Source organism: Petaurus breviceps, unplaced genomic scaffold, assembly GCF_028583685.1.
Source record: "Petaurus breviceps papuanus isolate PSGF00001 unplaced genomic scaffold, PetGlider_PUasm1.0 90667, whole genome shotgun sequence".
NCBI classification, from domain to species: Eukaryota; Metazoa; Chordata; class Mammalia; order Diprotodontia; family Petauridae; genus Petaurus; species Petaurus breviceps.
In genome coordinates, this window is record NW_027187302.1 from 6,984,233 (window position 1) to 7,000,365 (window position 16,133).

The 16,133-nt window shown below is 36.8% G+C and overlaps 1 protein-coding gene across 3 annotated transcripts in view; it reads right to left on the reverse strand.

Moving 5' to 3' along the window:
• The window catches only part of RNGTT (RNA guanylyltransferase and 5'-phosphatase), a 399,154-nt gene that overhangs the window by 349,625 nt on the left and 33,396 nt on the right, over positions 1–16,133 (reverse strand). For all 3 annotated transcript variants that reach the window (XM_069065120.1, XM_069065121.1, XM_069065122.1), the window contains 2 exons: positions 12,703–12,812; positions 11,462–11,563 (listed from right to left, as the gene is read on the reverse strand). In XM_069065120.1, coding sequence (XP_068921221.1) covers positions 11,462–11,563; positions 12,703–12,812 — 212 coding nt within the window. The remainder of the gene's footprint in view (positions 1–11,461; positions 11,564–12,702; positions 12,813–16,133) is intronic.

Sequence of the window (16,133 nt, forward strand, 5' to 3'; positions counted from 1 at the left end):
ACACATTTTACAGTTGTATTGTTACTCCAAGGTATGGGTGGGTGGACGAGAATGTGAACGTGAGAATGTGTGTGTGTGTGTGTGTGTGTGTGTGTGTGTGTGTGTGTGTGTAAATAATACAGAGAGTATCACAAAAGTCTAGTACAGTTTAACCTTAAGCCCACAATTTATTGCCCACAGTTTAAGTTTAAACTACACTAAGACTTTTGGGAAACCCTAGAGAAAGAAAGAAAAAGAAGCAGACAGACACAAACAGAAAGCTATCAAGATAGACAGAAAGAGAGGTTAGGACAAACTCTTTTGAGTGGTTAAACATTGCATATCCTCCAGTGGCTAGGTGGCACAGTGAATAGAGCACTGGCCCTGGAGTCAGGAAAATCTGCGTTCAAATCCAGCCTCAGACACTTAATACTTACTAGCCGTATGACCTTGGGAAAGTCACTTAACCCCAACTGCTCTGCCTTCTCCCCTCCCAAAAGCAAATAAATAAATAAATATATATATTGCCATATCCTACCATAGGGTCCCAGTGGGTGGAACCAACCAGACCTGGGGCCCTTTCCCCCAAATGCCCCAGTACAACCTCACCCACCCAGATCCCAACACCAAGCACTAAACTCAATCAGTCTAGCATAAGAACCCTTCCCTACTACGGCCCCAACCGGTCCTCCATCCACGTGGGTCCAGCTAGCAGAGAGCAGAACAAGGCTGCTATAGAGGTGCTTCCTTAAGACCCAGCCTGCATCTTATTCAGATCTCAAGAGAACTGCTGGAAACGAGAATTGCTGGAGAGAGAGACAGAGAGGGACAGAGACAGAGAGAGACAGAACTGCCAGGATCCTGAGAAGTGCTAAGAATTGGGAACAGAATGGAGAACAGAACTTGTAGTGCCAGAACTTCTCCTGAGAACTTCTTCTGAGAACCAAATTGAGAACTTCTGAGAAATAGAAAGACAGGAGAACTGGAAAGAGGCATGGCTGTGATGCCAGTACTGTGTCTGTCTATTTTGATGTTACTTTGTCAGATTTGTCTGCTGGTAGAGGACGGTGCTGTTGTTACAGAAGCCCTGGAAACTTGCTGCTGGGTCAGAAGCCCTGAAAGAGGATTTTCTTGTTGTATGTTTACAGAAATCCTGAAGGAGGGTCTTGCTGACAATTTCAGAGGTCCTGGGACTATACTAATGATTTGTGCTGATTCCTCAGATCTTGTTGTTTGGTCCATGTTGATTTCACATGCAGAAAGTGAATTGATGAGGGTCCCAGCAATGTCTATAAATGTTATTGTGGCTTTGTTTAGTTGTCTTCTCAGGAACAGAAACTGTGAAGGACTTGATGTGGACTAGACATTGTGAGCTTCAGTAAGGAACAGGAACTGGAAATGGAGCTGGACAACAAGAAGCTGGCAGGAGCTGGGACTATGAAAGAGAAACCATGAAGTGGAGAGCCAGACAGCCTGAAGTCAGAATGAAAAGACTTCTTCTTGGGTATTTAATGCAAACTGAGAAGATCACAATTTACTGGGGGGGGGGGGGACTTTGACCTTTACATTTAGATGACTGAGTTAAGGACTTATTAATTAAGGAGGATTGGAAACTAATCTCCAATCAAGAAGAAAGAAGACTTTTTGATTGAAGAGATTAAGACAATGTGACCTAGGGGTGGAGGACTTTGACCTTTCTACTTTGTGTCAATTAAGGAGGCTTGCCTCCTTAAGGGTGACTGAATTAAGGACTTACTAAATGAAGGACTTACTACATGAATGCTATCTTTTGCTTAACACTATGTGACCACTTTGGTGAAAACTATGTGGCCATTTTAGTAATAAGTTGTTATGCCATAACATTCTGAATGCTGTACTGAATAAATAGAGTTCACTATACTGTATAATCAGAACCTTGAAAGCTATTCACAGCAGCAGTCCTCTGGAAAGATGCTCATTCTTGGCTTGAGGTGGGGAGGGAGGCGAGAGGTAGTGACACTTAACACTTACTAACCATGTGACCTTGGGCAAGTCACTTAACGCCCATTGACCTGCCCTTCCCCCTCCAAAAAAGCAAAAAATAAAATGAAAGATTACCAGGTCTTGCCACCAGACCTTGTCATCTGCTCTGCTGTTGTGTTCCTAGCCTCCCCCAGGCATTGCTATCTGCCCTGTCATTATCCATAATGGCCACCAGCCCCTTCCATCCACCTATCTTAAGCTAAATTCTCCTATATATGATGTCTCTTCCAAATAAAATGTAAGCCCTTTCATAACAGGTAGTCTCACTTTTCGCAATCACTATAGTACTTTATACATGATTTCACCTACAATCATGTGACAGATATGTGTAACTTTTTCATTTGGATTCAGAACTATAGCTCCTGACAGTGATACACACCTCTGGCAGTACATAATATTGTTAAAGGAATATAAAAGAATTGGATATACTTGTAGAGGAGGTAAAAATGGCACCAAAAGGAAATAATATGGGAAATATGGCTGGATTAGAACCAGTGTAAAAAGAGGAGGCTCATGCTAGAGGTGACACAATTGTGAGGGATTTAAGGGATCAATTCTCAGGTATCTAAGAGAAAAGATACCAAAGGCAATGAAAAAGAAATACAGTTATTACTACAACCCAAAAAGGTAAATGAAAGAACACACCAGCCACTACTGACCTATATATACGTCAACTTTCCCAACTATATAAGATTTTTTTGAAAATAAGCTACATGTATATTGAATATATCATCTTTGATAAGGGTATTAAAAGGAAACGTGCAGGCTTTAGGAACCAATATAACACGTCTTTATCACTGACAATTAAGTGAAAGACTACAAGATACTACTATACTTATTTTAGTTATAAATCTCGTTAAAAATTTCCTTTAAAATGCTCCTCCCCCACTATTAACATATTTATGATAGTTTAATTCGATAACTTTAGTTGCTATTGACCACCCCATTAAATATTTTAAAGTCCATTCTACTAGGTAATAATCTACAGAACTTGAATCTTTTAAGTTACACTTTACAATTTTTATTATGTCAACTGAATTTCCTAATTACTCAACTTGTTAGCTACGTTTCTCAAGGATTTAGATACACAATGTTCAAATATGCTTATCTGTATTTAAATTTTATGATGCACTGGTTACATTTATATGTACATTTAAAGCATACATATATCATTAAGACTTAAAAAACAAAAAATACATGCACATATTCATATTTTACAAGTCATCTCTCATATACTATCAATTACGATGGCATTGTTTCTATTCATTAATTGTTCATAGTCCTCATAAACTTCCTTCCCCATTAAGATATTTATCAAAGTCAAGTTCAATTTCATCGAACTCATCTAGCCAATAGGAACACTTTCCTATCACTAATTTTGTTCTTAATAATAGGATGTTTTTTCACTATATAAATGTGTCAAGAAACCTTTTAGGAAGGATGAGAGTAGTTTAGAAATTCAAAAAATTACTATTATTTTAATAAATTAATACAGCTCTGATACTTGTCTTTTCTCCTCGATATTCTCTTCTAAGTTTTCCTGACACTAGTCTCTTCTAGTTCTCCTCCTACCTATCTGACTCGCTCCTTCTCAGTCTCCTTTGCCAGATCTTCATCCAAGTCACACCCACTAATCTTTGAGTGTCCCATAGGGCTCTGTCCTGGATCCTCTTCTCTTTTCCCTCTATACTATTTTTTTTTATGAGCAATCGGGGTTAAGTAACTTGCTCAAGATTACATGGCCAGTTATTTTTGGGTGTGGTGCTAAGTGTCAGAGCCTGGATTCAATCCCCAGGTCATCCCGACACTGGAGCTGGTGCTCTTACTCACTGAGCCACCTGGCCACCCCTCCTCTATACTATTTTAATTAGTAATGTCACCAGTTCCCATGAATCATCTCTGTGACTGATGATTCTCAAATCTACTAATCCAGCCCTAAGCTCTCTGCTGACCTCCATTCTTTATCTCCAACTGCCTATTAAACATCTTGAACTACATATCCTGTAGAAATTTGAAATTCAACATGTCCAAAATTGAACTCATCCTCTTTCTTCAAAAACCTTCCTCCTCCTACCTTTCCTATTACTGTCAATAATATCACCATCTTCCCAGTCTCCGAGGCTCATAACCTATATGACATCCTTGGCTCCTCAAGATCTCTCACTCCACATTCCAATAGGTAGTCAAATCTCATCATTTCTACACAGCATTTCTTCACAATATCTCTCCTATATCCTCTCTCCATTCATACAGTCACGATCCTAATATAGGCCCTTACCACCTCTCACACTGAATACTGTAACAGCCTTCTAATTGGTTTCCCTAATTGGCCACAAGTCTCTCCCCATTCTAAGCCGTCTTCTGCTGAGCTGTCAGTGATCTTCCTAAAGTGCAGATCTGACCATAAGACCCTCCCTCATTCAATAAACTCCACTGTTTCCCTAGCAACTGAGAGATCAAATATAAAATCCTGTTTAATATGCAAAGCTCTCCCTCCTTTTGTCTTCTTCACACTCCTTGCCCCATGAAATCTGCAATCCACTGACACTGGGCATCCATCTCCCAACTCCATAAATTTTCACTGGCTGTTTTCCATGCCTGGAATTCTCTCCCTCCTCGCTTCTCTGGCTTCCTTCAAGGCCCAGCTAAAATGTTACCTTCTACAGAAAGCCCTTCCTAAGCCCCCTGAATTCTAGTGCCTTACATCTATGGATTTCCTCCAATTACCCTGTATATAGTTGTACATAGCTATTTGCTTATCTTCTATCAGATCACAAAATCTTTTAGAGTAGGAGCTTCTTGTACACTTTAGCACAATGTCTGGCACATACTGGCACTTCATAAATGCTTACTGACCATCTACAGTCCAAACTAATACTATTAATGCAAAATTGGGTATATGACACAAATTCCTCTAAGGTAAACGATAATAAAGAGGAAAGTTTGAAAATATTCTTGTTGGGGGTGGAATCAAGATGGCAGAGTAGAATCAGGACATCCAAGCAGCTCCGGCTCCCACCTTCCCCAATCCATGTAAAAGGGGACTCTGAACAAACTTTGGAGCTACAGAACCCACAAAATGACACAGAGAAGCTAACCTCCCACTGAGAACAGCCCAGCAGGCCAGCAGGAATCAGCCAGCACAGAGTTCTGCGAGCCAAGCCCAGCCACACACAACCCGAGGTTTTAGCCCCAGGGCAGGCCTGACCAACCACCAGCTGGAGGGACTCCAGATCACCAGCAGCTGTGGAGGTCCAGAATTATCAACACATAGACACTAAGGACAAAGTGAGAGGTCAGTGCAGTGTGGACTTTGGGACCCAGTAGTTGGGAGTGCATTGGCTTTTGCCCCCAGGGTGAGAAGACACTGAGGGCAGTGCAGCCACGTGTCAGCTTCATCTCCTGGCCTACAGAGTGGAGGGGGACCAAGTGACCAGTCTGAGGGGTAATTGTTCTTGCTTTAACCTGCTTGGATCTGGATTTCGGTCTACAGTGGAGGTCCTGGGGTGCGTGACCAGTTGCCAGAGCATGTGGAGGCTTCAGAGAGGGCACCCAACTAATACCTCTGGCAGCTGAGAAAACCCCAGCATTTGGAATGAAGCTCCCCTGTCTGGTAGCAGAGTCCTACTGTGACAAAAAGCCCAAAAGTCAAGTAACTGAGTGGCAACATGACCAGGCAAAGGAAGCAAAGCAAATAGAAGAATCCAACATTAGACTCCTATTTTGGGTACAAAAAGGATAAAAGTATGGAACAGGAGGAAGACATTGAAGTCAGAACTCCTGCACCAAAAGCTTCAAAGGAAAATATGAGCTGGTTACAGGCTATAGAGGACCTTAAGAAGCAGATAAGAGAAGTGGAGGAAAAATTAGGAAGAGAAATGAGAATGATGCAAGAAAATTATGAAATGAGAGTCAATAGCCTGAATGAGGAAAATAACACCTTAAAAGCAGACTAACTCAAATGGCAAAAGAGGTTCAAAAAGGCAATGAGAAGAAGAATGCCTTAAAAAGCTGAATCTGCCACATGGAAAAAGAATTTCAAAAGCTCACTGAAGAGAATCATTCCTTCAGAATTAGATTGGAGTAAATGGAAGCGAATGACATTATAAGAAATCAAGATGCTGTTAAACAGATCCAAACAAACGAAAGAATGGAAGGCAATGTGAAATATCTCACTGGAAAAACCATTGACCTGGAAAACAGATCCAGGAGAGACAATTTAAAAATTATTGGATTACCTGAAAGCCATGATCAAAGAAAGAACCTAGGAATCATCTTTCAAGAAATTCTCAAGGAAAACTGCCCTCATGTTTTAGAACCAGAGGGAAAAATAGAGCTGGAAAGAATCCACCGACCACCTCCTGAAAAAGATCCCAAAAAGAAAACTCCTAGGAATATTATAGCCAGGTTCCGGAATTCCCAGATCAAGGAGAGAATATTACCAGCAGCCAGGAAGAAACAATTTGAATATTGTGGAAACACAATCAGGATAACTCAGGATCTGGCGAGGGATCGAAGGGCTTGGAATATGATATTCCGGAGGGCAAAGGAGCTGGGATTAAAACCAAGAATCACCTACCCACCAAAACTGAGTATCATGTTTCAGGGGAAAATATGGTCATTCAATGGAATCGAGGACTTTCAAGCATTCCTGATGAAAAAACGAAAGTTGAACAGAAAATTTGACATTCAGATACAAGAAGCAAGAGAAGCATGAGAAGGTAAACAGGGAAAAGGAATCATAAGGAACTTATCAAAGTTGAACTATTAACATTCATACATGGAAAAATGATAATTGTAACTGATGAAACTTTTCTCAGTATGAAAATAGTTGAAGGGAATAGAAATATATATATATATATATGTCTATATCAGAGGGTATACTGGCATATGAATACATATGAGAATGTGTGTATATATGTTTACAGGTATATATAGATAGAGGGCACAGGACCAATTTAATAGGAAGGGATGATACTTAAAAGGTGAAATTAAGAGGTGAGAGAGGAATATAATGAGAGGAGATGGGAAAGACAGAATGGGGTAAACTATCTCATATAGAAGAGGCAAGGGAAAATGGTTACCATGGAGGGGAAGAATAAGAAGGGAATGGGTCAACCTTATTGTCATTGAATTTCGCTTGGGGAAGGAATGAAATACACACTAAATAGGGTATCTCACCCTACAAGAGGGTAGGGGGGAAAGGGGATGAGTGGGGGGATGATGGGAGGGAGGGGAGGCTGGGGAGGAAGGAAGTTGTTAGCACCCACTTTTGAAAAGGGACAGGATCAAATTAGAGAACAGAACAAGTGGGAGGTAGGATAAGAGGGAGGGAAATATAGTCAGTCTTTTATAATGTATCTACTATGTTAATATTTTGCATTAGCTACACATGTACAACTTATACTTAACTGCTTATCTTCCCAGTAAGTGTGGGTGACAAGGGAGGAAGGGAATGAATCTAGAATTCAAAGTTTTAAAATCAAATGTTTAAAATATATATATATATATATATACATATATATGTATATATATATATATATATACTATTATTAATACTATTTTACATGTAATTGGGAAATAAGATATACAGGCTCTGGGGCACAGAGATCCACCATGCCCTACTGGAAAAGTCGAAGGGGGTATGGGAGAAAATATGGGAGAGAGCAGATTGGAGGAGGTGATATCTTGTGGGACTGCCATTTTGGGCAGTGAGTAGGGGAAAAACAGGGAGAAAATTTGTAACTCAAAATCTGGCGGAAACGAATGATGTAAATCAGAAGTTAATAAAGCATTTGAAAAAAAGACCATTAAAAAGCTGAGTAAAAAAACTAAAATAGAAATCCTAATAATCAAAGCAAAGATTAATAAAACTGAAAGCAAGAGTTGTTGAACTAATAAAAAAGAAAATATTCTTGTTAAGAGTCTTGAGATGATCTCTCAAAATCCCTTTCAGCTCTAACAGTCTATGAATCTATCACTAATTCTGGAAATCAAAAGTGTTCAGTTAGCAATTAAACAGAAAAATTCTCCAAATGAAAAGTAAAGCTAAGTCAAAATTATTACAGATTTTTTGTAAAGCTTTATTCTAAAAAATTTATTTTCAAAAAATAGTACAAAGATTTTATCAACCCAGCTCTAGTATAAATTTTGTTTTGAAGGGCAGAGAATTCCAGAACTCAACCTACCATGGAACTAAATCAATGGGATCACATTATTTTGCTTTCCTTTTAATAACTACATTGCTTGATATTACTTTTATGGCGCTTACTAAATATATGACTGACTGATTTTTAGAAAAGATTTCCTAGGGGGCAGCTAGGTAGTGCAGTGAATAGAGCACTGGCCCTGGAGTCAGTAGGACCTGAGTTCAAATCCGGCATCAGACACTTCACACTTAACTAGCTGTGTGACCTTGGGCAAGTCACTTAACCCCAATTGGCCCTGCCTTCTCCCCTCCAAAGAAAAAGAAAAAAGATTTACTATTAAAAAAATTTTGTAATCCACTAGAAAAACATATTTAAATTGTTGCTCAAGTCACACTACTATTTCCTGGCCTTGACTAGAATAACCCCTTATCCTTAAAACTCATAACTATCCAGCACTGCTCCATCTATGCCCTTTCCATATACATTCAGTATCAGAGATCCCTAAAGGCAAAAAAGATTGTTACCAGCTCCAGGTCAATTCAGCAACTGTGAAATAAGGACAATAAATGGACTCACTACTAGTAGGTCTTTTTTCCTGCTGCTTATAATGGACTTTCTATGAAGTGATTCCAGGAATAACTGAGTCATATCTAAATATGACTTGCAATTAACTATTATTCTAATAAATGGTTTTCTCTTTAGCCACTAAACCTACCCTAATAAATTTTCAGGCTATTTTGAGGCTAAAGCATCTTAGGGATTACAGAAAGAGTCAAGATAGCTAGCCATTCTCCCATAAGTTTTGCTGGGAGGTAACAGCAAATAAAGTCCAGAGCATGGGGCCCTGACTAGGCAAAGAACCACCAAAAAGGTTCTAAGCCACTAGCAGACCTCATAATAGCATAGGAAAAGAGTAAGTTATTTTGGAACCAAACTGTAGAAGAGAATAAAAGACCAATTAAAAGGCCTTTTTAATTTTGCCATGATAATAGGCTGGGTACTCAAAAGTAGTTAGGGACTGAGTGCACAAGACACAGAAGAAAACAGTCCAAAGGGTACAAATCACTCTGGATTTATTTTTAATCTAAGGCCTAAACTGGAGAAGGTAATGAACATTAACTAAGTTCAAAACTAAAAGTGTATTAAAGCCTCCTGGTAGTCAGGATTCAGTCATCTGAATATTCCTTAAATAATATCATAGAAATTGTCCTTATAAAGAAGCAAAGAATCTCAAAGTTGGAGAGGGCCACAAGGGGGGCCACTCTAGCCCTACTATTATTTAATCAAGAAATTTTCTTCTATATAACTACTAACTAAACTCTGCTCGAAGACCCCCACTGAGAGGGAATGCACAATCTCCCAAGGAAGCCCATCCACTTTTGGAGAGATCTAATTGTTAGGACATTTCCCCTTCAATTAACCTTAAATCTGCTTCTCTCCAACTTCTACCCATTGCTTCTAGCTATGCCCTCTACTGTTCTTCCTTCTGAGGTCAAGAAAAACAAGTTCAATCAGTTTTACACAGGACAGTACTTCAAATATCTTAAGGAAGCTAGCTCCTAACACCTAAGTGTTGTCATCTCCAAGCTAAACATGCCTAGTTCCTCCACTCACTACTTCTATGGAATGATTTCCAGGCCTTTCGTTAGCCTGTTCACTCTCTGGATGAGCAATGCCTTACTAAAATTTAAACCTGACACAACTTTATAGATATGATTTCACCAGGTCAAAGTACAGTAATACTTAACATTTTCATTATTCTAAATATGTTTCCTCTCTCAAATGCACTAGTTTTACCTCACATCACACTAATTCATTTTGAGAATACAGTCTAAAACCACCACATCTTTCACATAACATCTATTGCTCGTAAGTCCATTTTGCTTCCTCTTTTCTGCCTCATCTTCTTCAACTTCACCCCAGAGAGGGCTTATATTAATTCACCATAATGAAACAGCATGTTTCAACCCTATCCCTAACTCCAGGTACTACCTATGTGTCAAGGACCTGGGGGCAAAGCAAATATCTTCTTTTTCTTTTTCGCCTAGAATTTATTTATTTATTTTTAGTTTTCAACATTCTTTTCCACAAGATTTTGAGTTAAATGGCTTCTTTTTACAATTTCAAACCCATTCTAAAAGAGTGGCAAGAAAAGAGTTATAACAATTCCCCAACATTTCCCCAAAGGAGCCCAATTAATTAAGGAAAAAAAATGTCTTTACACAAACCCTAGCATAAAAAATCATCTATCATAATAAAAAATATAGCTCACTTAAAAAGAGACAGAAAGGTACACTTAAATAAAATGTTTATCTTTACAATTCCAAAATGAAAAATTCATGTCCTCCCACTCCCAATCTAATGTCATCACAAATTAACTAGACTATACCAGACTATATAATAAGTGCTGTGTTTACTTATCACCTACTAAAACACTCTAAATATTTTAAAGAAATAAAATGGCAAAAAAAAAAAATAAGGAAATCAAATAGGAAGAATCCACACAATTATTCAAAATAAGCATTCAAGGAAACAAAAATTATACCTTCCGAATTTTTAAAAGTAACTTTGCTCTTATTTGGGGGGGGGGGGGAAGAGGGAGAGGAACAAGGAGAAAAAGTTATGCAATAACTAAAAATGCAAATCTTTTCAACCTCTATCAGAAAAATTAACTAGAAAAATTAACATAAAAAAACACAAAATGAGTAAATAATAGTAGTAGAAGAGGCATTAAGCTCCAATGAGGTCAATCTTTAGCAGTGAGGCCAAAATAACACTCTTTAGAGAGTATACAAGGAAATACAACTTTGCAAAGGATTAAAAGTATAGGATGCAAATGTAAAAGGGAAGAAAAAAAGGGCCACCATTTAAGAAAGGAAATTTTGGGGGGATAACAAAACTGACAATACATGGCTTAACCTTTAATCATACTCAGTAATTATCAATTGAAATTAAATTAACCTTAACAGGAAATCACTTAACCTTCAGGTATGTTGAAAAATTGTTTAAAATTAAATAGAAAGCCTTAAACACATTAAAAGTGCAGTAAGTACAGAAGATGAACAAAATTAACATAATATGTAGGATTATACTAAACTGATGAATACTGCAAACAAAAAATTTTAATGACATGATTGCATAATGCCAGAATAAATTATCACAACAGAAATTAAATATTTTTAAGAGACCTGAAACATGTTTCTGATATATAAAGTTCACACTCTCAAGGGTGCAAACTTTCCCTACCAACAACATAATTTTCTTTGAGCATTAGGGTGATTTGTATAAACTATTTTAGAAGCCAAACTTACCGAGTACCATCTGCCTTCCAGCTTACTTTATATGGATTCTGCTCGAGCAATTTAATATTTTGCTTGTCCATGGAAACAGGCTGTGCTCCAGGGAATCCAGATCTAAGGGAAGAAAAAATTTATTATTATTTTATTGCAGGTATCTGTACAAAACAATGGATTTCTTAGATCAACCTTGCATGAGTCCCTTTCTTCTCAACTTCTTAACTATGCTATGAGAATAACATGACAAGAGTTTATCATGTTTAGGATTTGAGAATACAAATAATCAAGAGTTCCAAATTAGTGTTACCAAAATTAAAGGAGTTGTTATAAACAACTAATATTTTGAGGGTTAAATATTAAAACAGGTTTATGAGTCTTCTGCCTTAGAGAAAATTCAAATACTGGCTTACGTTATAAATAATAATGAATTTTCTTCCAGATCCCATGTTTATACCACATGTAGCCAATCTGGCAAAATCAACCAGTTTTGAAATTCTCTATTCAAATGATGACCAGAAGTAGTGAAACAGGAGTAGTGAAAGTCAAGATTAAAGGTATACTAGCAAGACTGTACACAAATACGAAAACCAACGCTATTTACTGTTCTGTCATTTTCATCTTATTTCTAGTTAATCTATTTGATTTCTACAAAGCAATGACAAGAATTCTTAGATAAACTCAGGAACCATGTTGAAACTTAAGTTTCAACAGAGAAAATCCACTTCACCAATAACAATTACTACTACAATTATCTGTCACAGTGATGTATAGAAATGGGTCTTGATTCTCTTTTCAGATGTAATCAATTTGAACCTAGAGTAATTTTAAATGTGGGGTGACTGGGACATATTTTTGAAGATGACTATCCCAGACTTCTGACTACACAGAAAGAAGTATGTCCATTAATTCCCCTCTTCCTGTGTAATTGATCAATCTGGCTCTTCAGTTGCCCAACACAGTAGAGTTGGAACAGGAAATAAACTATAAGTACTAGGTACTGAGCTACAATATTAACTTCTTTGATTTTGCCCTGTAGGGGATGAAATTTTGTTTTAGTTTTCGGGTTATTCTTTTCATTTTGCCTAAGAGGCAAACTTTAGATATCAAATAATGTGATAACATTCTCATTTAAGTTCTTTTTAAGTGCTCTAAATAAAAATGTAAGCATTAAATGTTAAAAAAAAAAAAAGTATTCCAATGCTTCCACTAAATGCTACAAAAATAATAGGGGTAAAATACTTTAAAATGTCCATTACCCTTCCCAGCCACAGAAATGATGACACTTTTGCTGTATCTCTCCTAATTTTGGTTGAGTTGTTACTTGGGTTACACCTTTAACTGTCACACCTTCCAAGAAAATGGCACCCTTTAATTAAAAGAGAAAAAAAAAAATTATTAAAATTTAAAACACAGATTCATAAGACAATAAAAGACAATAGGTAGTTTTCCTCAAATTTTGACCACTCCCCTGCACCTGATATACACTGCTCTACTCCTTTCTTTAGAACTATACTTCCATATCCCTAGCTCTTCCATGTGAATTGTAAAGAATACATTATTTTTCTATTTGTTTTGTGCTTTTCTATAAATACAGCTAGGTCCTAATTAGCGCAAATAATGAATCTTCTGGAAATGACTACTTGCATTTGAATTTGTACTATTCAAAATTCTGATTATGTAAAATAAAGTAACTGGTTTCAGTCCAATGAAAGTATGTAGTTTGTATTCAAATAACTTAATTTGAATTCAAACAATGTGATCACTTCTGTGGATTGTTTGTCCCTAATCAGGACCTGGTTGTATTCAAAGTACTCCTTGAGCAGTGCTATACATATTTGTAGAGTGGAACAGGGCCAACAGTAAGTTAAATAGTTAAGTCAAGGTCACTTGATATAACAGCAGAGAAATCAGAACTAGACTTTTGGTCCTCTAAACATTTTCAAGCAGTTTATCAAGTAAGAATTGAATAAAATGTCAATATATTCCATACCAAGAGTATCTTGGACATGTCATGGTAATAAAGTAGACAGAAAATCCTCTAATACTATGCAAATACAAATGTTCCTAGAATCTAGATACTGAAAGGAAAGTCCATGTTTATGCTACAGTTAAGCTCCTTTAATCCAATAAGCAAACTGGAACTAGCAAAAAAAAATCTATGATACGAAACTAGCTTTAAATGTAATCAGGGGGAAAAAATGGAGGTTCACAAGAGCAACAATCAACCTCTTTGCAATGTTAACATTACTATCAATGCTTTGGCAAATGAAGAAATTGGGAGAAAAATATACTCTTAAATATTATCTACACACCTCCCTGCCAAACAGTAACAGAGGGAGTCCTCTCTGTACATTTTGACTTGTACTCCCTAATTCTCAATCACTGTTTATACAAACTAAATCTCTCAACGACTTTGCCTAAAATAAGTGTTTAGAGCATTCATAAGAGAAAAGATCAAAGGAGTACCATAGGAAAAAGAAAAAGCCCTCTCCCTTATAACTTCATCTTATTAGTCAAAGGTACTAATGCTTGGGGCAGCAACGTGGCACAATGAGGAGAGCACCAGCCCTGGAGTAAGGAGGATCTGAGTTCAAATCCGACCTCAGACACTTGAAGCATTTACTAGCTGTGTGACCTTGGGCAAGTCACTTAACCCCAATTGCCTTGCCTTCCTGCCTCCAAAAAAAAAAAGTACTAATGGTAAGACTTGCAACTTTTTTTAACATATATTGTATTATCATTTCCTTATACATGGATGGGTACTCAAATAGTTCGACAAAAACATAATTAAGAAAATAAATATAAATGAAAGATAAAACAAAAAAAAAAGAAACTTTAAATGATTACACTGGGGTTTATAAACTTCTGGTGTTTACTGATCCTTTAGACCATCTTGAAAGATGTGTTTATAAGTTTTAACACACATCTTTCTTGATCTATCTTTTTTTTTGTTTCTCTAGTATTCATATAATGTGTATTTTTTTTTTACTTTTACTGGTGTATCTTAACCACTTAGTTGTAGTCAAGGTGTATAGTGTTCTTTTGGTTCTGCTTTTCTTCGTTCTTTATTGTTTCATGTGTCTTCACATAGTTTCTTGAATTCCTTAAATTCATCACTTCTTATGTAGCACAATTAGTATTCCATTACATTATTTTTCCATATATTCCCCAACTTAAAAAATACCTAGTTTGGTTTTCTATTTTCTTCTGACCAGTGAATAATCAGTGCATTCCAAATGGGGTATCTATTATCATGTGATAAGTGATATCTTTCTTCTTAGGCACTTCTAAGATCTCATTATCAAGGAGTTCTTAAATTTAAAGACAATCTCTTTGGGTACACTGAATCTGGGTGTTTGAACTCTAAGAGTGCCCACCCAGTAAATTTTATCAATCTACAGACAGTCCTTTGATATTACTAGTTCCAAGAAATTTTAAGTGATTTCCTGAAAAATGATTAGAAATTACCTTTTCATATTTAGTGAATTCAAAGATCATTATATTACCTCTCCTATGTCTTCCACATGAAACCCTTCCTGGTCCACTTACCCTCCCCTAACTCCAACAACTGTCACAGCTTTCCCCTCTCTAAGTTTAATTGGTATCAACTTTGTGTGTTTCTTATATATATATCTATATATGTGTATGCTGTTTTACCCATTAAAATGTAAGCTCTTTGAGGGTAAAGAATAGTTTGTTTTTGTGTTTGCATCTCCAACACTTAGCATAGCAACTTGGCACATACCAGTTGCTTAATAATTAAATTTCTTCTAGTCTTAATTTATTTCTTCCACTCATAAACTTTTCAAGGCATTTTTCAAGTGAATTTCCCACTGATACTTTTTCTCAGCTTCTTCTACCAGTCACTTTTTCAGTCTCAGAATTTTGCCACTGATTTCATTTCTCATTTCAAACCTTCCATCAAATTTTCAATGGTGACTTTTTGTTAACAATTTATTTTGTAACATTTTTCCTGATGATAGGGCTTTCTTTGTTGATACCAGGTCCTCCCTCATTTACCTAATTTTTAATACCAAATTTCATGTGTTTTATATTATATCTAACTTTCTTTCTCAATCCACTATTGAGATTAATGTTATTTTTCCCTGTTATGTTTCCAAGGTCTATATGCAGGAAGTAACATAAAGTCAAAACTTTTCAAACCTGATGACTACTTCTAGCCATTACTACTGATTCTTGAAAGAACAAATGAGAAGAAATCTGGAAAGAACCACTTAAAGAACTATGAAGTTCTGGGAAGGAAACTGTAGGATTTAGGGACACAGATGGTATTCTTTTCACGGATGCCAATTAAAGGGAAGGACATTAGAAGAGAACAGCTGGCTAAAAAGATGGTGTTGAAGACTTTTTGAACTATGACCCAAGAGAAAAGAAATAATGGGCTTTTGGTCAAGGACTATATATAACTAACAAAGGCTAGGAAAAATACATTAGCTTGGTGACTGACTGATCTAATCAAGAGGATATTTTAAACTAAAAAAAAGGAATATGAAAAAAATGTCCAGACACAAATACTAATCTATATATAGCAGAGAGCAAGAGAGGGAAAAACAGGAGTAGAAGTACTCAGTATTCCACAAGGAGCAACAAGAAATGATACAAAATACACACACACACACACACACACACACACACACACACACACACACACACACACACACACACA